The sequence below is a fragment of the Gymnoscopelus braueri genome (genome assembly GCF_963280865.1).
Source record: "Gymnoscopelus braueri genome assembly, chromosome: 21".
Taxonomy (NCBI): Eukaryota; Metazoa; Chordata; class Actinopteri; order Myctophiformes; family Myctophidae; genus Gymnoscopelus; species Gymnoscopelus braueri.
Genome location: NC_137623.1, coordinates 11,509,441 through 11,533,928, shown reverse-complemented (window position 1 = coordinate 11,533,928; position 24,488 = coordinate 11,509,441). Strand labels below are relative to the sequence as shown.

At 39.5% G+C, this 24,488-nt stretch overlaps 2 protein-coding genes and 1 long non-coding RNA gene across 7 annotated transcripts; 2 read left to right on the top strand and 1 right to left on the bottom strand.

The window, feature by feature from the left end:
• The first annotated feature begins 2,912 nt into the window (after positions 1-2,912).
• Positions 2,913-18,548, top strand: psme1 (proteasome activator subunit 1). 3 transcript variants are annotated; one of them, XM_080417337.1, is made up of 11 exons: positions 2,913-3,175; positions 3,820-3,852; positions 4,030-4,092; positions 4,651-4,752; positions 11,183-11,240; positions 13,465-13,562; positions 14,095-14,163; positions 16,523-16,590; positions 16,688-16,742; positions 17,361-17,447; positions 18,320-18,548. In XM_080417337.1, exons 1-11 carry the CDS (start codon positions 3,137-3,139, stop codon positions 18,398-18,400), a joined length of 753 nt encoding a protein of 250 aa, XP_080273463.1. In that variant the 5' UTR covers positions 2,913-3,136; the 3' UTR covers positions 18,401-18,548. The 3 variants fall into 3 exon arrangements, with proteins under 3 accessions (XP_080273463.1, XP_080273462.1, XP_080273461.1); XM_080417336.1 differs by lacking the exon at positions 18,320-18,548 and adding an exon at positions 17,545-18,281 and having other exon boundaries at positions 4,654-4,752; positions 17,361-17,507; XM_080417335.1 differs by lacking the exon at positions 18,320-18,548 and adding an exon at positions 17,545-18,279 and having other exon boundaries at positions 17,361-17,507.
• Positions 18,549-19,258: 710 nt separating this feature from the next.
• On the top strand, positions 19,259-19,897 carry LOC308077083. Its single transcript, XR_013932357.1, has 2 exons — positions 19,259-19,718; positions 19,771-19,897. It is a non-coding gene; the product is annotated as an uncharacterized lncRNA (long non-coding RNA).
• Positions 19,898-19,974: 77 nt separating this feature from the next.
• On the bottom strand, positions 19,975-23,985 carry fitm1 (fat storage inducing transmembrane protein 1). Of its 3 annotated transcripts, none has more exons than XR_013932355.1 (3): positions 23,503-23,985; positions 20,481-22,101; positions 19,975-20,377 (listed from the first exon to the last, which is right to left on the bottom strand). XR_013932355.1 is itself a non-coding variant. In XM_080417637.1 (2 exons), exons 1-2 carry the CDS (start codon positions 23,787-23,789, stop codon positions 21,429-21,431), a joined length of 960 nt encoding a protein of 319 aa, XP_080273763.1. In that variant the 5' UTR covers positions 23,790-23,985; the 3' UTR covers positions 19,975-21,428. The 3 variants fall into 3 exon arrangements, 1 of the variants encoding a protein (XP_080273763.1); XR_013932356.1 differs by having other exon boundaries at positions 19,975-20,411; positions 20,516-22,101; XM_080417637.1 differs by having other exon boundaries at positions 19,975-22,101.
• Between the last annotated feature and the right edge of the window lie 503 nt (positions 23,986-24,488).

The window sequence follows — 24,488 nt, the reverse complement described above, 5'->3', positions numbered from 1 at the left end:
TTTCCCTATGAGTTCTGTGAATGCTTTAACTGCAACAATACACATCACCTTATTAGCAATCCTTGTTCTGTTCTGTTCTGTTCTGTTCTGTTCTGTTCTGTTCTGTTCTGTTCTGTTCTGTTCTGTTCTGTTCTGTTCTGTTCTGTCTGTCTGTCTGTCTGTCTGTCTGTCTGTCTGTCAGTCAGTGTCACTCTCTATTTTCTTTCCCCATCTCATCTGCTCCTTTTGCATGATCTGTGCCCAGAATATTTCACAACAAATACCCAGAAATGAATAACAGAGGAAATATTTAAAAGAGTGATTACTCACTCAATCAAAGCAGATAATTGGTAAAACATTTCCAAGATATTATCATAAATGCATGCATTACATACAAACACAAACTGTACATTTTGCACCTGCAGCTCTACTATCACAGTACATTAAAAAAATGTTCCCCATGTATAACTCATTACAACAGAGATAAGAAGTGGTAGCCCAAAAATGTCAGATTGATGGAATGGATCAAATCTGTCAATATGACAGATTAGGCTGAATATATTGTTGCATTTACATGATTGATTGATTGATTGATTGAGGTTTTTACTGACAAAACTTTATACATGAACATATTTGTACATATCTGTAAAAAGGATAAAACAGAAAAAATATCTAAAGCTTATTTCCATTGTGGTCATAACATGAACCAAAATGAATTGCAATGCATTATAGTCCATGTTGATACAATATGATAAAACATTATATGACTTTGGAATAAATAACAATTTCACTGTTAAAGTTGTACTGTAATACTGATAGAAATGTTAGAATGCCAATCTGTTCAAAAGCATTTCTGATCTATCTACTTGTATTTGTTAGCTTCAGCAGGTGTCTTTTCACAGCTCCCGTTGCTGCCATTCAACAACTGTTCCAAGGTCTATTTACACACTATTCTCTTTCTGGTTCAGCAATACAACATACATGGACGTTCTTAACTTAACCAGTCAGCATTACTATATATTGTAGCCCACTGTCACTTAGTATAGGGCATAGCAATAGCGGCCATTTTGTGCTGCCACAGATAGAAAACTCATGTTTTTCCCATAGAGATTTACGAAAATATTTATATAAATTATTTTAAGCCTGGAACCAAGTCATCCAGGCTCCTGGTGAATTATGATTCATGACCATAAAACATTTGATTCTGTGTCAAAAACAAATTTGAAAAACGCAAAAGAAGGGTATTTATCAAATATTCAGAAATGTCTATGGAAAGAAATAATGGGTTTCCTATCTGTGGCACCACACAATGGCTGCCACCGCTATGCCCTGCAAATATCCTTATATGACCATTTAGAATAGCATCTCTGTATTGAAGACAACACCTCAGGAGGCCTGTAGGTCTAGGCCTATGATCTGTTATGCTGTTTCTCTGCTCGAATATTCTTCAATAAATTGTCAACACTTCACCCTGGCTGGATTATATTATTTTCCATAATAACTGTGCATTATGATTGATGTAAAGTGTGATTGATTTTGGATTTAGATTACAAAGGGTGGTTTCAAGGGCGTTGTAGGCTACACTTATATTTGTCTTATACCTTAGCCAGTGAGTCCAACTATTGCCCTGTGTGACAAAAGGCGGATACAGTATTATGGTAACAATAAAGTTGTTGAAATGGTAGATACTTTGACTTGTACAGTAAGGGATCTAATCTTTGTAACCTTGTTTTGAAATGTGCTTTATAAATAAAATGTACTTACTTACTTACTAATCAAAAGCCCAGATACGGTGGGAATATAAATAAATTGATGTTGAACTTAAGGCACTTAATAAGTTGCTGCAAGTTCTTATTTTTCTTGGTTTTGTGTTAAATCCATAACAAAATATACTATAGATATTTTTATAGAGTACATTCTGAACACTGTAAAGCACTTTCACAATGAAAGTGCTCTTTACAGTGTTCATACAGTATTCAATGTGTGAAGTGTACTTTACAAATTCTTCCTTCTTCTTCTTCTTCTTCTTCTTATAATTACTACTACTACTACTACTACTACTACTACTACTACTACTACTACTACTGCTATTATTATTATTAATAAAAGGCCATATTATTCAGTGCTCCTATGTTTTTTTAAAGGCGTTTTTTTTTACTTTATTCAACTGCAGATCACACGACCATTGTTCATACGGATTAGTTAAAATAAATAGTGCCATTGTACTGAAGAGGTTGCTAGAAGCCCAAGATATGCCAGTTATACAGGTATACAACTTTGACCCTTATGAACATAATGCCAAAAGAACATGAGTGTAAAACACAACAAGGAGAAGCACCCCACCTACAGTACATAGTTAGAAGAACTGCAGCAGGTTTCTTTTACGTGTAGAGAAAATACTACAATAAAAACTACCAGGGAAGATGGTTCTTTGCACGGCCTAGTTTAGAAATTACTGTTTCTATGTGAAATAATAATAATAATCAAGTTATCATCATGCATAGCGGAATGAGTACCCTGAACAGTTTTTATACAGTGATTGTTTGTATTTCATGACAATGCGTTCACGAGTACGGTAGTTCATTTTCTCATAGAGTTTATAATGTATCAGAGTGCAATACACCTCCCAATCGATAGGGTCAAGTAGTTGAAATACGAATAAAATGGCCACCAATCGGATTAAAATGCTTTTAATTGAACAATACAGAAGATACGGGTAATTTTGAGGCTTCGTACATAATTGTAACATCCATGGCCATGAGGTAAGCACTGTATATTTGAAATTTAAACGTTTATGTAGATGTACGAACCAAAAAGGGAGAAAGTGCAAACACTATGTTGAAGTTCATCCATGACTGCAGTCATGTATCAGGGCTAGGTAGTTCACGAGAAGACCAACTACAAATCCCACAATGCACCAGATATCACTCAAACGTGGAAAGTACGGAACTTCTTGGAATCAGTCGAGCCTACTTTGCTTTCATTTTCATTTGTGCTGAATAACTGCTATTACTTTTCGGTGTCGTGCTTAAGATAACATTTAAGAGAAAAGGCGTATTTTTCTCGCGCTGTTCCTAAAGATACATCGATTCATTGATTGATTGATTGAATACTTTATTACATTTTGTGATCCACTAATCCACAATCCAAACACGAGATGGCTTCCTTAGAAATCCGTCCAGAATCGAAGAAGCAGGTGAGCGGATCTGTCGATTCATTCGTGTGTGACTGTGTGTGACTTGTTTGTTTACATGCAAATGTAACTTATGAAACATGTGAGTCACTGTTATATCACCAGTCCTTTGAAACGGTAGCTCTGCCCTGATATAATGAGTGTTTATAATGAGTAGAGACACAAGAGGTTAGGCTACCAGGCGTCACTCTGAACTTGACCTCGTTATCATGCAATCAGGTAGAAAATGACCTGCGAAGCTTTGGTCAGGCAGGCAGACAGACACTGTCATCCAATCCTTAAGTTTATTGTGTGAGGACGCCTGATTGAATTTCATGCATTTGTGGTGACTGAGTATGAAAAATGAGTAGCCTTGGATCAAAATGAGTAGCATTGGATCAAGACTATCATAGATAGTATTTCATCGAGTCTGACTTTTACTTTCGTATCTATGCAAATGTCAAAATCGAGAAAATACTAGCCTGGTTCCAGACTATAGACCCCGCCCACTCTCTGAGTGATGTATGACAATCAGGCTAAGAAAATACATCTATGATAGTCTTGATCCAAAGGCTAGAAAATTAGAATATAAGTATAGGCCTATAGGCTACAATTATGATGATCATTTATGCCACATAATGATATTTTTATCATCTTCATTTTTACAGTTCGATGACTTCAACCAGCGCCTTACCAAAGAGGTAATTTGGTTATTCATTTGGGGGGGATCTGTATTTATTAGTAATTTTGTCTGTTGTCCATCCATGTTCCACCAACACTGCTTGTGCCTGTATGAGCAAGTGACAAGTTAATCCCTTCTTGATTCATCTATCAATTTTTATTTATTTACTTATGGTATTTCTTTGTTTCCATTACAGGCACAAGCTCTGCTTTCAACTTTTTTCCCTCAGAAGATTGAAGAGGTTGAGATGCTGTTGAAGGTTATTGCAGTTTCATTACACTCACTATCAGTGATGGAAAAAGTAGGATAAAAGTATCAATACTGCAATGTAAAAATACTCAAAGTCTGGATTTGAGGAAAAGTACAAAAGTATTGGTATCAAAATGTACTTCAACTTAAAGTAGAAAGTACTCATTATGCAGAATGTCCCATTTCATAGGTTTTCAAATGTATAAAATGTATATTTTGATTCACAATGCGTCACGATGCAATGCATTGTTGAGCTTGTAGATCTGCTATTTTTAAAGGGCTGAAATGTATAGGCTGAAATGGCCCTATATACATTGTATGTTTTGTAATAATAATCAAAATCTACAAAGTAACTTAAGTTTTCCAATAATTGTAGTGGAGTAAAAGTATAATATTTGCCCCATGAGATGTAATGGAGTAGAAGTAAAAGTACTGAAAATTGGGAATACTCCATACCTCAAAATTGTACGTAAGTACAGTACTTAGTTACTTTCCACCACTGCTCACGATCCACCTGTTATATGGTTATCAGCCAGCCAGTAATGTGATAATATTTTCCTGTCCACAGACGTCTTTCACCATTGAAGACCTGGCGTCCATTAAGGCTCCACTGGACATCCCATTACCAGACCCAGCTAAAGAAGAAGCCAAGCGCAAGAAGAAGGAGGAGGTAAGCCTCATATTCAGCAGCTCTTGTATTCAATTAGTTTAACTGATTTAGACCAGTAAAGAATCTGTGTCGTTTTAGATTTTTAACCACTTTAACCATTATTTTATACTTTGGATATTCAAAAATAGCAGATAAACAAGCTAATAGCGCGGCAACGAGTGCCGCGCTATGAGCTTGTAGATCAGCTATTTTTTTTTAATCTTGAAAATTTGTGCAAATCTTTGAATGTATACATTTTTTAAAGCAAGCATTTTTTTTACTAAAATCTTTGCTTATGGGGGTCCCTGGAACAAAATATTTTGAGATGGGGGTCCGCAGCCAAAGACATCATTTTGGGGGTCCTTGACATGAAAAAGTTTGAGAACCACTGATATTATTGCAGCAACATAAGTTTTTTCAGAAAACTGTTAGGATTTAGAAGACGTTTGCAGAATCCCCAGAAGCAAAGATTTGAGTTACAAATGTTTGCTTTAAAAAAAATATATATTTTCAAAGATTTGCACATAATTTCACGATCTTTCAAAAATAGCAGATCTACAAGCTCGTAGCGCGGCACTCGGTGCCGCGCTAGGAGCTTGTATATCTGCGATTTTTGAATAGCCAAAGAAATCTAAAAGTGACACAGATGTATCATGTTAGATCAGAAACACCCGTCCTTGGTTCTGGTGACTGATATTGTCCTTCTAAAACGTGACGATTGTTTTTTCAATTACTTATTTAATTTTGCTTTTGCTTTTGCTTTGCTTTTAATTGGAAAATGAGAAAAAAAATACAATTTAAAAAAAAATTATAAAATAAATGAAAAAAGTAATAAATAAAAAACGGCCCCCTCACATATTAGGAGGGCAGTATGAGTCATCAGAAACAAGGACGGGTGTTTTCGATAACATGGTTAAAATGGAGTTTGAAGTTACTATGGGTTTGCATAGGTAGGGGGCATGTCTGATAAAATGAATATCAAATATCTAAATACTGAATCAAGCAATTTACTGTCAGGGGGCTCACAAAGGCCTGAGTAGACGATAAAATGACCCAATTTGTTTTTTGAAAGTGAAATATCCCTTTAATAAAGAGCTGACCGGATGCTGACAACGGCTTTTACATATTTTCAAGCAAGAATAGACTATCTATTTTCCAGTTCCATATATTAAGATATTTTTTTAAATTAATGTTATAATAACTACATGGCCATGATGACACAATTAAGCAATGATTCTCAACAGGCCATGGTTGTCATTACATTATATCCCAGCTAAGGGGCGTTGTTTAACCCCTTTAGGTGTGATATAATAATGACAATATGGCCAGGAGTGAGTTTTTTGCTTTTATAAAATGGTTACTAATTATGGCAACATGAAAATCATAGACGCATCCCAATTAAAGCGATCTCTAATAACAATTTCATAACGACGACAATAATGTTGCTATTGCTATGCAACATTTACATTTAGATGTTTTCCTTAAAGGACAACGTCACCCATTTTCAATCTATCTTCATATAATAATAGGTCCTCACTAATGCTCATGATAATATACGTTGTAGCATTTTTGTCTACTCAGAGGGCTGTGGACAGTTCAGAAACCTGCCTACCAGTGACATCATCGATGGGGAATCTACATAGAAACTGCAGGCTTTCTATTCCTGGAAAGTTAGCATGCTGAAATAGAATACAAAATAACATTAAAATGTTTGAAAAAGAAAGAAACCCTGCCTACCGATGATGTCACCGGTAGGCGGGTTTCTGAACTGTCCACAGCCCTCCTCTTGAGACACAGACATTGTACCATATTATCATCAGCATTAGTGAGGACCAATTATATGAAGATAGGTTGAAAATGGGCAAAGTCGTCCTTTAAGTTCATCATTCTTTGCACAGGTCTGCCTGTCATCATTTGCTGTTTCTTATACTGGCATAGAAATCTCACAAAATGTTATTAAACCATACCTTTGATTCTGTTATAAGATATAGAGCCACACCTTTTTCCTGACACCAGTCATCAAAACATTTGACGGCCCATAACGGTGCTTCATTCCCCAAAGTTCATCGTTCTCATCATTCTACAGCTCTTCCCGTCCATCCTTTTCAGGTGGACTTTTTCTCTGAGACATCGCTCTATCCAAACCTCCATAGTTAAGCATTCACAGAGATCAAAGTCCCAAGTGCGATTTTTGTTGTGGATTTCACCTTGACCTATAATTTATAGCTTAAGTGTATGGTCACACACATCTGCATCAGAATCATTGTAGCCAGTGCATGCCGAGGCGTCAGACAGAATTTCGCATGTTGTCTCTGGGTTGTGGGCAGTGCCGGGTGTCTGGTGTGTAGTTATTTGACTTAAAGGTAGGGTAAGTGATTGTCTTTGGTTAAAATAAGTGTTAAATAGCTCTATATTCTGATAGTAATCATTGCTATAGAGTGTTTGTTCAGTAACAGGAGTCTCCAATGTCTCTCCTTCTCTTTATTACACAGAAAATGCATTTTCAGGTTGGGATACCAATTGTATCCAATCAGGATAGAGAACTCAGTCAGGATACAGATTAAATAAGTGAAATTGGAAGTGATGACACACAGAAATGAGCAGACAAAATTAGAACTGGAACACTATAAAAAATTAAGCTGATAAATGGGTACTCTCTCCTGATTGGCTGAAAATGTTTCACCTACCTGAACATTTATTTTCTGTTTATTAAAGAGCTGGAGGGATGGGGAGACCCTGTTACTGAACAAACACTCTATTAGCTATGATTACTATCAGAATATAGTGCTTTAACCTTTTAACAAAAAACATTTTGTTTTAACCAAAACATATCACTTACTCTACCTGGCTGGCTCACTGAAAGTGGCTGGGTCACTGAAAGAAAATTACAAGGGAAATGCCTACCAAGTGGGATCAACCATGTCGCTTCTTTTCTTATTGTTTGACGCACAGTCAAAGATCTCCATCCTTTCAGACACGTTGAAAGCGTCAGAATACCGCAACCGGACACTCCACCCCCTTGCTCCAAAAGAATGGAAGTGAACAGGACGCTGAGGCTTCTGACACAGATGTGTGACCATGACCTAACAGTTTTTCCCTGAGCTGCAGAGTTATATAGAACTGTACAAAGTAGACCTAGACTTGATGGGCACGGTATATGGTTATTATACCGCACCTACTGTATCAACCAATCGGATTGCGTGATTTGAACACGTGATTTGAACAACTCATTTTATGAGTAAAAGGTTTGTTGATCATCTTTATCTGTTGCTTCTGTTGTCTGTGAGCTAAGAATTGGAAGTAGTGATTCCTTCCACTTTCTTCGCGTGGCAAAACAGATGAAATGAATGCAAAACAAAGGAGATTTTGTCTTCTTCTTTTATTTTAAACTATTCCTGGTACTTTTCCCCCCTGGCTAATGGTTAACTTACAGGGCAGCGTCATCGCAGCTTGAAATATATCCACATTGGTGACTTATTAATTTGTTCATTTTAGTGGAATGTGCTTTGTTTGAATTCATTTATGTGGGATTTTGAGACCTGTATCGCCATACAGTGAGAGTGAATGGAATCTCTACTTAATCACGAAGCACGGAAGTAATAGATAACTATGATGGACAATATTTGGACTTATATCATGGCCAGGTAGTCATACAATGCAAAATACATCACTTTAAAGGGCATATATAAATGTAACCACCTGGATTTGAATCCTGTTCACCAAACATCTACCACTCAGCCAAAGGTGAACCCCCCCCCACCCCTGGCCAAGAGAATTCTGCATCTTGGGCTTCTGGCAGGACTACCCTGCTACATCTTTACATATAATTTGAGTAAACTCTGTCGGTCTGTCTGTCTTGGGTGGTGTCTTGGGAGATCAAACTGCGCATGCGTCGCGTCCAATCCAGCCGGCTCTGTGTGTGCGTGTGCGCGCACTACACCACTCGCGCTAAACTGTGTGTGTGTGTGTGTGTGTGTGTGTGCGTGTGCGCGCACTAACTCTCGCGCTAAACTGTGTGTGTGCTAAACTGTGTGTGTGTGTGGCGACACGATGTGTGTGCGCGCACTACACGACTCGCGCTAAACTGTGTGTGTGTGCGCGCACTAACTCTCGCGCTAAACTGTGTGTCTTGGGAGATCAAACTGCGCATGCGTCGCATCTACAGCCCCACAGCATTACAATGTTGCACTCACAGAACGTGCTTCCCCAAAGTTACGTGTGTGTGTGTCTGTGTGTGTCTGTGTGTGTGTGTGTGTGTGTGTGTGTGTGTGTGTGTAAATTCCCCACACATTAACGTGTGGGGAAGGGGAGACCGTTTAGCGCCGTTTAGCGTTAGCCAAAAATGTCGAAGAGTACTTACACATTACGTCGTCGCAGTCACCGCGGCAAAGTCCGTATTCCCACCACACTCACGCTGATATGTCCGTCATTTTCGTGCCAAACAAAACATTTTTACCCACACCAGCGTCTAAACAAAGCCTCTAAGACAGGCATTTTCCTCCGTTCCTGCTCGCTGAAAGTCGCTTACAATTCGCTTACAATAACAGGACATGGCAACACTGGCAGAGACACGGGAAGCGAAAGAGAAACAGAGAGAGAGAGAGAGACAGACAGACACAGATTTTGGCTCGCGAGCGGTGTGTGTGTGTGTGTGTGTGTGTGTGTGTGTGTGTGTGTGTGTGCGTGTGCGTGCGCGTGGGGGGGGGTTCGCGACGCGACCGACTGCTTTCTGTGTTGCCAGATTGTGCGCGCGAAACAAGCAACCACGTTTATGAAAAAACGCCAGGGAGAGAGACGGTGGATCTACATAAATAATATACATCTGAATATGGATATTATATGGATATTTACATAATATTCCATATATACATGTTATATAGTATTACACGAGAGAAAGACGGTGGATCTATATAAATAATATACATATGAATATGGCTATTATAGGCTATGGCTATTTATATATGTTATTATATATAAATAAATTACATATTACAATTATTATTTCAATAAACTGTTAGATATCATAATATTAGACATTACAATAATATGTATTATTATGTATATTATATCTTATACTATGATAAATATTGTATTAATGATGTTATATATTATATTATTATATATTATTACATATAATAATACATTATTATATCATAATATTATATGCTGTATTACAGTACATAACACATATTTAACATATATGGCACATTGTGTGCTTGACTCCTGCCTTCTCCTTTTCTCCCATTCCGCGGGCCCTGCCATGACAATCTGTGGACCTGACGATGTTGCCACTGTCTTTCACTATTTAATTCTTACCTTCCTTTTATACAAATAAACTGCTAACTTCATCTCCTGCGATTTGGTCTATCTTTTTACATTTTCATTCTATTACAGAGTGTACACCAGTGCACCCTGTTCACGGGTCTGCCATGCCGGGTGTGAGTAATCCCGAAGTGGAGTTTTGGTCATTGGAACGGTGATGCACGTCACCTGTTTGTGGAGCCCAAACCTGTGAGCCCAAACCTCTGAGCCCAAAAATGTTTCTGCCCGGTTCTCCTCAGTGCCTGGAGCTATTGATCTCAAATTGCGCACAGCCATTGACCATTACCATGTGCATGTGACTGCGAAGCCCGTTTTTCAATATCACTAAATCTCTGCTGTTTATTCGCATTTTTATGTCAAAGAATGTCGCCATGCTTACGCTGGCCAATCAAACTGCGCATGCGTCGCATCTACAGCCCCACAGCGTTACACTGTTGCACACACAGAACACTCGCCTCCGCGGCAGTGTATGCACGGACACGCACGTTGGGGAGGCACGTGTCAAAATGTACATTATTTGTGTTCGTGCGACGGCCGCGTATGTGTGTTCGCGACGGGGGACAGCTCTGGCCGCATGAGGGTGTGTGTGCGTGTGTGTGTGTGTGTGTGTGTGTGTGTGTGTGTGTGTGGGCGACGGGGGACGGCTCCGGTGGGGGGGCCGCAACGGGACACGCGAGAGGAGGGGGGGGGGCCTACGGGACGGGACGCGCAACAGGACGTGCAATAACCCCACGTTTGCAACTACTTATGCCTGCGCACCTCACCGGGTATGGTCTAGTAAAGATAACTAGAGCAGTTCAAATGTTGACGTCAACAAGGCAGGGTTCTATGTGCCCTGCTTACAACCCTAAACCTAACCCTTTAACCCTAACCCAAGGTAAGTGGGGAACATAGAACCCAGGTAACATAGAACCCAGGTAACATAGAACCCGGGGAACATACTGATTCCTAATGTCTTTATCCTGGGCATGTTAAATAGACAAACATTTAACGATGGGCTATTTGCAGCGATGAGATTTGGTGTTGAGGGGAAAAAGGAGGGGACCCCTGCGGGGACATCGGTCAACAAAGTATAGAGTTTAAAGTGGTTAAAAGTTCTGACCCAATGCCACATGTCTCTTTGTAACAGAGGGAGGCCAAAGAGGGCAAGAAAGACAAGGACGGCGATAAAGAAGACGAGGATGCAGGTAACTGAACAGATATGAAAATACAAAGTTGTCTGAGAGATGTTTTTTAATGTATTTATTCATATCCTATGTGGTGGTTATGAAACACTGCATGGCTGTTCCTTCATCAAACAAGGGGACCCCTGTTGATATGTCCCATGTGATCGCAGTTTCCTGCAAACGGTAGTCTTCATCTCTGGACAGAAAACAGTACAGGCCTTGGTTTTTTCGATATAGACCCCAAGGGTATAACTCACAATGTCACACAAATGCACATTTCACAAATCTCTCGTGGCGAGATACAGACAATTTTAAAACAGATGCCTGATGCTCAGTTTATGTTATGAAACATGGAAGGAAGGAAAAGCTCCTAACAACAGGAGAGGAAAATCCACTTTTATACAGTGAATATGCCAGTCAGCTTGATCCGTTCCGTTCGATAACCGGCTCTATTGAATTTAATATTGAAATGAATTGGAAAAAGTCTAACTCAGGGTACCTAAAGTTGTGCATAGTTGAGCCGCATGGCTCATCCTTGATCTTTTGAACACAAAATAAAATAAAATTAATAAAAAGAATTGAATGCTATACTTTCAGTTTCTGATAACTACAACTAGAAAAAGGTCATTTCTTGACCTGATTCAAATATAAGTTTCATAAATCAGCTTACACAAAATTGTTGTACAGTACAATGCATCATCTTGGCACAGTTTATGATTATATTATGAGTAATATGTACTAAACAATGTTTTGTCCCCAGTTAAGCATTTTGGCCTTGTTCTATGGGTCTGGGTGCTGAACTAGTAACCAAGGAGCTAGTGAACCACCTTTCAATGTCTCTTATGTTTTCTTTACTAGACCATACCCGGTGAAGTGCGCACGCGAAAGTAGTTGCTTCGTTTGGGCTTGTTTTCATAGACCTTGCTGCTTGTTTCTCGCGCGAAACCTGGCAACCCTGCTCTCCCATTGTTTGACACATAAACGCTAATAATAAGCTGAGATTTAATGAAATTTAAAAAAGGGCTTCGCAGTTGAGTTCAGATGGTAATGGTCAATGGCTGTGTGCAAATTCAGATCAATTGCTCCAGCCACTGAGGAGAACCGGGCACACATTTTTGCTCTCAGAGGTTTGTCAAATTATAGGAGGATTCTATTTTAATTTATATCATATACACTAAAAAAGACCACCTTTCAATGTCTCTTATGTTTTCTTTATTCTATTTTTGTTTATATCATATACACTAAAAAAGACCACCTTTCACAAAGCACACATAGGTTGTGTCATGAAAGCATGAATGACACAACCCCTGCCCTCTAGGGCAGGGGTTCCCAAACAATGGGTCGGGACCCATTCTTTGGTCGCAACCCCATTTGTATGGGTCCTGAGTAAATATTCTACACTTCATATTTTATAATTACTATTTAAAAAATGTACAAAAATATTATTTTTTAGGGAAACAATTTAATAAATTCAAAACTATTTCAGAATGAAAAAGAATTATAGTGAAAACAGCTGATCTACAAGCTCACAACGCATCGCATGGTGACATGTTGTGAGCTTGTAGGTCAGCTGTTTTCACTATTCTTGAAATAGGGCTTAAAGGTAGGGTAAGTGATTTTCTTTGGTTAAAATAAGTGTTAAATAGCTCTATATTCTGATAGTACTCATTGTATAGAGTGTTTGTTCAGTAAAAGGAGTCTCCTTGTCTCCAGCTCTTTATAAAACAGAAAATGCATTTTCGTTTCAGTTTCATTTCAGATTTTATCCAATCAGGATAGAGAACTCAATCAGGATATAGATTAAACAAGTGAAATTGGAAGTGATGACACTAAGAAATGAGCAGACAAAATTGGAACTGGAACACCATAAAAATGAAGCTTAAAAATGGGTACTTTCTCCTGATTGGCTGAGATTTTGACACCTACCGAAAATTGTATTTTCTGTTTATTAAAGAGCTGGAGAGACGGGGAGACTCCTGTTACTGAACAAACACTCTATAGCAATGATTGATTACTATCAGAATATAGTATTTTAACCTTTTAACAAAATACTTTTTGTTTTAACCAAAAAATATCACTTACCCTACCTTAAGTGAAAGTTACGTATTTTTGTAAGTTTGGGTAGACACCAAATTTCTCTTTTGGGTCTCAAGATGAAAAGTTTAGGAACCACTGCTCCAGGTTATTCCCGCTCGGCTCAATTAATCTATATTACGAATGTCCGTGGGTTTGATTGATCCTCCAGGCCCTCCATGTGGTCCTATCTGCTGCAATGAGCGTGTGGAGAGTCTTCTGAAGGAGGTCAATCCACAGATCCAAACCCTGAAGGAGAAACTCAACACGGTGAGTCTTGTTTGTTTGTCTCTAGAACCCCATTCACTTAAGGAAGTGAATTCCAATTGCAGGTAAATTGTAATCAGATTAACCTTTATTTGCCAAGTGTATGACATGCACAAGGACTTTATTTGGCTTATACGTGGATGACACATTTACACAGTACATGCAGTACATGGTGGGGCAATACTGTACTACTTTAGATGCTGTATTATCTTTAAATAAAGCAACTATTAACATTTAAATACAGTAGGATTCCAAACATCTCCAACACTTTAAAGATCACTCAATGTTTGATTATATTCTCATAATCTCATAAACTGTAATTAGTCCTGTATGTACCGTAGATAGAGCCTTTTATTTATATACAGTTAATTCACACAGACCTGTTAAGATGAACAACATGTACAGTATATATACAGTACCTGTACATCTACAACCAACCACATAACCAAGGTCTGATTCCCCCAGCCATGCCATTCCTTCTCTCTGCACACTGTCTCAAAAACAAACAGGATGCCCTTTTATCTGTTATCTGTAGGTCTCTATGTGGGTGCAGCTCCACATTCCTAAAATTGAAGACGGTGATAATTTTGGAGTGGCTGTACAGGTGAGTGATTGATTGGTGATGCTAATTTGGTGAAAGCAATGAACATTTTTAACCTATTATTAAAGGTTAAAATAAGAAAGATAAATGATAACCATCTCAAGATATTATCTTGAGTAAGTACTGTGTGACGCCTGGGCCTGAGGCCCACTTTGATGCTATTACGGTTTTCTACAAAAAAACTACCTTTTGAAATGCCTTGTTGAATTGTGCTATACATATAAACTTGCCTTGTCTTGCCTATAGAGTAAAAATAATCAAGCGCAGGCTCTTCTTGTTATATATGCGGCATAGACTCTTAGATCACCTTTCAAAGTTAATGCCCAATTATACCCATTTCCATTTGACTTTCTAGGAACCCCAAGAATCTAAATATATCTCTCAACAAAAATGAACAAGCGGAAATTATGGCCACCACAATTTGATGGATACGATAGGCCTTCTGAAAACTAGGTGTGGCCTATTATCTGGCCAGGGAGTGATTTGTTACTAAAACCTAATGGTTGGAATGGATTCATCAGCACCTCCACAAACCCCTAGTTAGAATCCCACTCATATTAAGCTCATATTTCACACCAGGCCTTCTCAACTTTCATTGGCTCCCACAAAGTTTCCCAGAGGAGTTTATTTTGCTATAATGTGTAAAGAGTGGTGTGATGGTGCTCGTATAAAGCTTGGTATCATAAATTGTTATTATTATATTACGTATTGTAAAGCTTGGGGTTATTATACTACAAGGCTGCGTCTTTCCTCCATGTTTGTTTTCAAGTTCAAGCTCTCATATTTTGATTGTTAACTCATTCACTGCCACTGACGTAAAAAACGTAATTTGTCCCGTTTACCAATCCTGCCACTGACGTAAAAAACGTAATTTTTTTTTTTTGAAAAAAAATTAATTTTTTTTTTTTTTTTTTTTTTTAGTTTTTTTTTCAAATTTGACCCAAAGACCAAGGAGATATGATTGTTTAAAGATCTACACTCCCATCCACTTCCTTGTTAACTTAAAACTTAAAAATTCTGTATCTCGGCTCCTGAGTACTTTTTTTTTTAAATGAAAAATCTCTGGCAGTGGGCAAACGCGGCCAGCAATAATTGTGGCAGTGAATGAGTTAAAGGGATTGTAGGCGATTCAGAGATAAACAAAGGGAAAAAATCCAGCAGTTCGTTTCCCCGACCACCAGGGGGTGACGCACGGAGGACTTCCATAGAGTAAGCAGACTTCTAAACGGGCCATGCCGAATATAGGTTACTTTATTCGGATATAATTCGCGGAACTGCCCGCCCCTGACGGTTCTCTGAATTTTTATTTTTAAATAGGCTCTTTCATGACAAATTGACCACATATATGAAGTTAAACAACTAAATTCTATCCAAACGCTTTTTGAAAAGTAAATTATGTGCCTAAAAAACGAAGTTTGAGAGCATTTTAAAACCGAAAGTAAAATGTTCACACGGACACGGACGCGCACGGATGCGCACATGCGTGCGTGAATTTACGCACCGGATACCCGGATGTGTAACCTAAATAGTAGGGAAAATACGGATTTCAGAAAGAGGAGTGTTTTTCAATGCAGGAAAACACCCCAGCATCATTATATAGTGGCTGATAGAGGGGAAAAAATGCAAAATATATATATAGAGGTATTTTTCAAATATAGGCTTAATGTTGCCTACTATACCTTTAATGGTCTCATGAAAAATGACATGGTGTGTGCGGAGACTTTATAATAAATCTCAGTAAGAGAATACCAGCACTCACGGAACAGTCCTTTTAAGGCACTTTTATTCACATATATTTAAGTAGGCATGGTATGCTGCAGAGCAGACGGCAACGTACGAGTTTCGGCGTCAAGCCTTCATCAGCGTTGTTGACGCAACGCTGATAAAGGCTTGACGCCTCTCTTACTGAGATTTATTATAAAGTTACTTTTCCAGACCGTTCACCCGCTAAGAAAGTTTAGTATTGTTGAAACGAGTTGGAGTCGTGCTCGCACCCTTGATTTGAAGGTGTGCGGAGACTGCCACTCAAGATAAACCTATTATTATTATTTTAAATCTCTTTCCTGCGGTGGAAAAATGATTAAGCCACCTGGCAACCTCCTCCCTCCGGTCAGTAATGAGTGCGGAATTGACATCCTTTCATGAGAAATAATGGCATTTTGTGCAGGAAAAAAAGAGACAGACTCCTACTGTGTTATTTAACATGTGGGACGATACTTGCAGAACATGTACAAAAGGTTCCACTTTGATCTCACATCTCCTGTTCAGTGGAAGTGAATCTCAGTGGAAGTGAATCAGAAGCTTGTTTTTCTAGTACTTTGTGTCTTTGGCTATTTAAAGTATCTCTATGTGTGTCCAACAGGAAAAAGTGTTTGAGCTTCTGACCAACACACGCACCAAGATCGAGGGATTCCAGACTCAAATCTCAAAGTAAGAGGTCACATCGAGTGGAGTTTAGTTTTCATTGGGTATTTCAATGATGGTTCATTTTTTGTTTTAATAATGGTTGTTTTTTGTTGTTGGTCAGATACTACAATGAGAGAGGAGACGCTGTAGCCAAGGCCGCCAAAGCACCCCATGTGGTCAGTGTCCCATAGAGAATGTGTGTGTGTGTGTGTGTGTGTGTGTGTGTGTGTGTGTGTGTGTGTGTGTGTGTGAGAGAGAGTTGATAAGAGTATCGCATGGTGCTAATTATAGCTTCAAGAGAGCATGTCTGTACAAGTGTGTGTCTTTGTGCATGTGTCGTGTGTACTGTATACTATGCATGTACACTACACATCTGAGTATGCATTCACCATCTATCCGATGTGCATGTGTATTTGTTTTCACACACTCTGGTGTGTCCCATCTCAAAGTGCTAGAGAATATTTACTTGTTTTTTTGTGTCTTTTCTTATATTTGCTTGCATGAATGTACTGAATCAAGTCACTACTGTATGTATTTATATACAGTACACAACTTTTCTTTCTTTTTTGCTGTTTGATGTACTATCGATCTTTTTTCAATAATCTCTTTTTATATCAAATAGATCCATTACAATTTTTTTATTTACCTTTTCATTTGATGTAATCCATTTCCGTCATTTGATTATGCATGCACTTTATTTGATCTATTCTGTATTGAACAACATGACTAGTTACAGAGCTATGTAAAAATATGATTATTTGATTGAATGACTGTTTGCCATGCTTGCGTTGTAGGGAGACTACAGACAGTTGGTGCATGAACTGGATCAGTACCAGTACTCTGAGCTTCGTCTTGTAGTCCTGGAGATCCGCAACACATACGTAAGACATACATGTTCACCTTTATATGTCACGTTCCATTGCAAAGTTGATCTTTTATGTGTACTACTACTTAGTACTACTTGCATAAAGATAGTAGTGTGCCTATTCTTCTGGGCATGTCATAATAGGTGAACATTCTGCGAAAATAGCATATATTCAAGCTCACAATGCGCCACACCACGCTGTGAGCTTGTAGATCGGCTATTGTCAGCGAAGAGATTTGTTGTAGAGTGGAAAAAAGGAGCGGGCCAAGGATAGACCCCACTGGGTACACCGGCCAATGGAGTATACTGTATAGGGTTTAAGTTTTTCACTGTCAAAGCTTGCACGGATGCTACACTACATTGATTATGTGACTATTCAAGACGTACAACAGGGAACCTGTACATGTTTGGAATCATGTGATCCACTTTGCATATATGCATTTCGTGAACTGGATGGCGGAGTGGAAGCCACTCAATTTTAATAGATTTTCGAAAGATAATTGGATTAATTGCTGTGCCAACATGCTGATTGATTGGTGCTACATCTTCTGTCCATTAATCACAATTATGTCTCCATCTGCTCCCTGTTTGTTTTCCTGTGTTTTGATGCTGCACATGTACAATACAGAGCCGTGTAGGCTGTGATGAAAGGACGGGCACCCCTCCTCTCTCTTTCTCCCTCTGTTTCAGTGCCCTTCTCTCTGGCTGTATCACTCTCTCGCTCTCTCCATCTCGATGTCTGTTGCAGTGCCCTCATCTTTCCGGCTGTATCTCACTAGTTCTTTTATTTTAATCTCTTTCTCTATTTCTGTCTGCCTTCCTCTCAGTCTATGCTTCTGTGTAATATAATATAATGTTTTCTTTTTGTTTTTTTTTGCTGTCCTGAAGGCTGTGCTGCATGACATCATTAACAAGAACTATGACAAGATAAACAAGCCAAGAGGGGACTGCAAGGCTCTTATCTACTGAGACACACACCTCCAACTGACATACAGTACTTTCATACAGATGCAATACACCCTTATCAAATGACAAGACAAACCTTTTCATTTCCGCCTACCGTTTGACTCTTAACATTTATGATCCAATTACAAAATAAAGCACTGTGAAAAATTAATACTGTTTGCAAGTGTTTTTTTTTAATGTTTAGTTTATTTTTTGTCCATGGGATTTCAAAGGCCTGCCTGAGGCTAATACTCATAGAAGTTTGTTGACTAATTGTGGAAGAGTCAGCCCACAAATGCGTTTTATTATTATTGTTGTACAAAAATAAATCATATAAAACTTTTTTAATCTAGAATGCTATTTACGCAAAACTAACAAATATTAATCTTTGTTGTGGGGCTACTGGCATCACAATGATAATGAAAGGATTTGGAAATATACTGCAGATATATGACTAACACTTTAAATATCTATAGTCAACTGTGATGCTTGCTGTAATATAGCCATATTGTTTATATCTTGGATAGTTATTGTATTATCCAAGACCCTCAAAGTTCAGAGAGTTCACCTACCGCTAAAGAAAAAAAAAGACCCTCTACCCAGCCTGAGCCTGCACTCAACACCAGGGTCAAATGACTGGCTATATTGGATGGATGACTGGATATATTTGGGATAGACTATCACGACTTCTTCAGTCATTCAGGAACCTTCACCCATCTTACAACTATAAACAGACTCAGTGGATGCCAGTCAAACTTTACACTTCTGATGTTACAGCACTATTCATAATAATAATAATGTTGTGGCTCCTGAACAGTACACAGTTTCTTTTTAAAGATTATTCTATTTTGGAATTCATACTGGAGAGTTGAGAGACAGGAAACCCAGGACAGAGGAGAGACATGACAGGAGTTGAATTCTAACTCAGGTCCTTGCGACTCACAAGCGTATTTGTTTATTTATTTACCAGGGACAGTTTACATGAATCAACGTGTCAGTTTTCACATCCATGTAAATTTTCATCTGTAGTTCCTGAGCAGGCTGTTAAAAAGTGGTGACATAACTATCCATAGAAAAAGACATATCAATACATTACAAGACAAGTAAACATACAGGAGACAGAACAATTACAGTAAGATGTGAAATGACACCAGTGACAAATAGTCACTGGTGTAAATAATTACCCATGATTACAAATTTGGTTTGCTTTAAGCCATCTCTTAAAGTTAAATTTGAAGGTCAAATAGTTGGTGGTCTCTCTTACTTATGGTAGGGAGACTATTCCAGTGATGGGAGGCTCTAACAGAGAAGACTGTTTTACCAAACACACAACGTCTGAATGGTACTACATCTCTGTCCCTTCTTATGGTTAATGCACTGACTGAGCCACCCAGTCACTAACCACAACACTATTCTACAAGGTCGAATCCAGGAGTTTGCATGCAATCTCATTGGCTAACTGCCCTCCCAGATTCTTACCCAGGCATTAACCACACCAAACCACCATTTTACCCATATCCTCCCGAGAATTGAGGATACTAATAATATTCCAATTTAGAATTTCTTACATATTTGAAGAATTCATAAAAATAAATGTGTATATATTTTTTACAGCATGTCAACTGTAGTGGACGGCAGGACAATTTTTGTGTGAAATCCTTGGGATCCCCAGATCCATGTATCTGTACAATGCCTAGAGAGGTTCACAGCTTGGTTGAATTGATGTGGTTGTGGAGGTCAGTGTGGAACTGGAAGGAGCGTAGCCAGTCTAGGGAACATAAGGGTTGAGTGGATGTGGCTGGGGAGGAGAGTTTACTCAGTGTAGGTTTCAGAACAGGAATTTGTCAACATGATTACACCTCCCCCACACTTTGTGTCATTGGAAAGCCAAGGATGTCCTCTTTAGAGTTCATCAGGAGTTACTATAGTTACTCACATCAGTAATAAGATGGATGCAACACAACCATTTTAACCATATTCATAAACTTAACCATCTATAACCTAATGCCTAAAAACAACTATTTTAACCGTATACCTAAATTTAACCATCTCTAACCGAACGCCTTAATTCAACTATATAACATTATACGTAACCATCTCTAACCTAACGCCTAAACACAACCATTTTTATCCGTATACCTAAATGTAACCATCTCTAACCTAATGTCTAACCTAACAACTAAATGTTACCTTATAACTCAACTTGACCATCTCTAACCTAGTGCCTAAACGCAACCATTTTAACCTTACCTAAACTTAAACACCTCAATACAACCATTTTAACCGTACCAAACTCCTACCATCTCCTAAAGTTCTGAAGCTTTACTGCCTTTATTGATAGATTTTTTTTAAAGTGAAGATGGACAGGAAAGAGGGAGGGAGAGATATGCAGCAAAGGTCATTGAGAACGGGATTCGAACCCGTGACACGCTGTCAGAGCCTAGGTGCCTGGACCGCTACGCCAGCGGTCCGGGCCTAACATAATCATTCTAACCTTGTATCTTAATCATCTAATGTCAACCTGAACTTAACCATCTCCTAATGTCTAAAAAACACAACCATTTTAACCATATAACTTAACCATATATAACATAAGCAGGGATTACGTCATGGAAAAGCGGAAGACATTTGGTATCATGTGGGAGACCGGGTTCAAGTCCCAGGTAGGGCATTAAAGTTATGCATTCCAGCTGTACTATACTGACTGTTATCACAGTATTTGTGCTAATGCAAGGCCTGTCTTTTTATTTTATGAACTGCAATCTTGAAAGTCAAAATGCCCTATATATCCCACAACATTGGGGGGGCGGCAGTGGCTCAGGTGGTAGAGCGGCCGGTTCGATCCTGGGCTCCCCCAGAGTTGGTGTCGAAGTGTCCTTGAGCAAGACACTGAACCCCTTATTGCTCCAGATGAGCAGGTTGGTGCCTTGCATGGTTTCCTCTACCGTCGGTGTGTGTGTGAATGGGTGAATGTAATGCACATTGTAAAGGCGCCATATAAATGCACCATTTACCATATTGTGAGAAACGTATTGTATTGCAGTTTGTATTATTACTCTTCTGGCTGTTTGTCATCATCTGCGTTAATGAGAAGTCCTTCCCCGGGCAAACCGGGACAGCCCCAGCTGGGTTTGAGGCGGTACCATCCCTGATAGAGTCCTCTCCACCCCAGATAACCCAGAGCTCCCCCGAGCTGCTGGGAGGGGAACTGCGGGAAGTGGGCGAGCCGACACAGCAGCAGGAACATCCACAGAGACAGCGTGAACGCACAGAGAAGGAACAGCCCTCTCAGGGGACCTCCTCCTGCCGACCTCTGAGTGGCCTTCTCCCGAGCCAGCAGAGGCCCAAAAACCGACAGCTCCTCGACGAGCATGAGGCAACACAGGCAGAGGACGAGGCTGTCTTCTGACACCTCGTAGCCACGCCACACCATGCCTGCTCTGAGACAGGAGGCCTTGGTCTGGTCCTCGTGCAGAAGCAGTAGGGGCGACCCTGGGGTAGGACCCCGCGCCTGGGCAGCAGCCATGGGCTCATAGCACGTCCCTGATGCATTCTCCATGAGACTCAGGAGCCGTCGGCAGCCCCACCACAGAGCTCCCGCAGACGCTATCCGAGAGACGTGGCGAAGGGAGAGAGAGAGGGAGCGGCGTGCAGAGAAGGAGGCGAGAAGGACGAAGGAGCCAGCCAAGATGCAGGTCCAACCCCAAGCCGACGGGAGGAACTTCCTGGGAGACGGTTTTAGAAAGAGATTGTCAAATTGCAGTTCATTGATATAGAAGCTACAAATACTAGTCTCACAGTTTGAAATAAAACTTACAATGCAAATTATTACTCAGTGAAGTAATTAGTAATTTAGTATTTATTATATTACAATTATAACTTATATGGTGCAGTCAATCAGTAGCCATGGTGTAACATATACAGTAGCAGCCAGTACCGCGGGAAGTAGGGGTGCGGCCGCCCCCCCTCCCCCCAGGTACCGCACCCCCTAGCAGCCTTTAACAGCTGAGTGTAAATAGACCCCTACTGTACGTGCCTTTTTGTGACCCCATTATGGAGGGCAAAACACCCTACTCCCATGCAGCAGTACTGCATACATACTACGGGACAGAGACTCAGTTACTGATTGAGGTATGAGTGCTGTGCTCAAGTAACTACAGATCACTCAAAGGTAAGACAGTCTGTTCCGGAGAGATGCATGATTGCATCGCTGCAGTGATTAGGCAGCTATGTGTTATTTTCCAGAATGTATTTCATCATTCAAATAGGCTATATGAGATAGAAGAGAAGGCCAATGAAGTCAGCCTTCAGCGACCCATTCCCCAAGAATCTACAAACTGATTCAGGTTTGACCATGTACTGTATCAACCTATTCCCATATGCACTAACATAAATACATTGTTTTCAATGTACAATGAATGCACAGGCATTTGACTTAATGACAGTGGTGTAGGCACACAACAGCACACATGAGAGCGAAAAGGACTGACTTACTGCACACCCGCTCCCTGATTTATGTTCTTAACATTGATGTTTTAACCAGGGAAGGGCATTAGGGCAACATTAACTATATCACTTTCCTGAGTGAGTCAAGCTGTCTTTCGCAAGCTATCTTTCTGTCTAGTTTTGTGGGCTAGATATGTCATTTAATGAGACATATTTCAACCAACTAATTTGCATTACCTTTATTATGTCAGCACTTTTGCAGCCACCAACTTCTGCTATGCTGAGAGCATTTTTGCATTACAACTCATACCCCCTTTAATACCAGTGACACGTGTTTAACTCATATTTCAAGTCAGATCCCTTTCCACCAAACCACTAATTCGAGACCAGAGACCACATCTTTTAATTTGAGATGGACTTGTACTCGAGTGACATGACTATCCTGGTTAATACTCCACTGCACTCACTCCCCCATACTGTGTAGGTTTCATAACCTTAAAGAGCCCATAAAAGGGTCCTATAGTTCTGTTTCAAGCGTGTGGGTCAGTAAACAAAATTGGCCAGTATTTCTCAATATATGTAAAAGTGAACTGATTACAGATATGGACACAGGATTTATTTTTTATCTGAGAGCAGATGTACAGAAACAAACATTTGCCCCCCCCAAAAAAAGTTCTTACCTGTACAAGAAGTTGTGCTTATTGGCAAATATACTGTACTTGGACGCCCATAAACTCAGCAGAGGTCCAAACAGTATGAGACCAGATAGCATCAGGTGGAAATGCTGCTTCACTAGGCTACTGCTTAAGATTCTGGACAACAAGTTTGTCACGAACACCAGAACCCAGTTCAGCAGTCTGAGCACGAGTTTCACTGGCAGTACGAGATCTACTGCCATCTTATGTAATTTATCCAAGTTGATCTCTGGGAAGAAGCCATTTGATGTGGTTTTGAATTCTAGATCCATTTTGTTTGCTTGAGGTTTTCCTTTTTTGTTCCTGTCTGGACTCTCTGGACTATCAATTTCCTTTCAGTTATAGGGTTAGGATCTTAAGCACACATGCCCCATTTTCCTTCTTCTCTCTTCTGTTCCCTTCTTCTCTGCCTGTGTCCAATTAATTGTGTCCCAAATGGGAGCCCTGCTTTGGAGTCTGCCTGGTGCTTTGTTTGTGTGGCGTGGAACCCCCCTCTTAGGAGCCCTTTATCACTGTCAGGCCTGTAGCATCTGGTCTACAAAAATACCACTCTACTCTTACCCCCCCCCCTCTCACCTCAACAAACCCCACCCATCCAGAGCCCAGACTGGAACCGTGGTGACAGTAATGACACTTATAGCATGTCATGTGACCTACTGATCCAAAAGTGCTTCCTATGTAACACAGTGATCTTTGGTTTGAAGTAAGTTAAGTAAAAGAATGCACAGCCGAACTGGCATCAGAGACAGAAACCACAAGTATTTATCCTGGCCTAAAATAGCATCTGAATTCAGTGTAATTGATTTGGTATTCAGTTCTGTAATGTACTATTCACTCATCAGAATTTATCACCAAGTCTTTATGTGTACACATATAAATGTAAAATTGTTTGTGTAAAATGGTTCTTGGCTCCATATTAGGAAATGATTAAATTTTCTGGATGGTTTCCTTCTCGTGTCTCCATTCTTAGA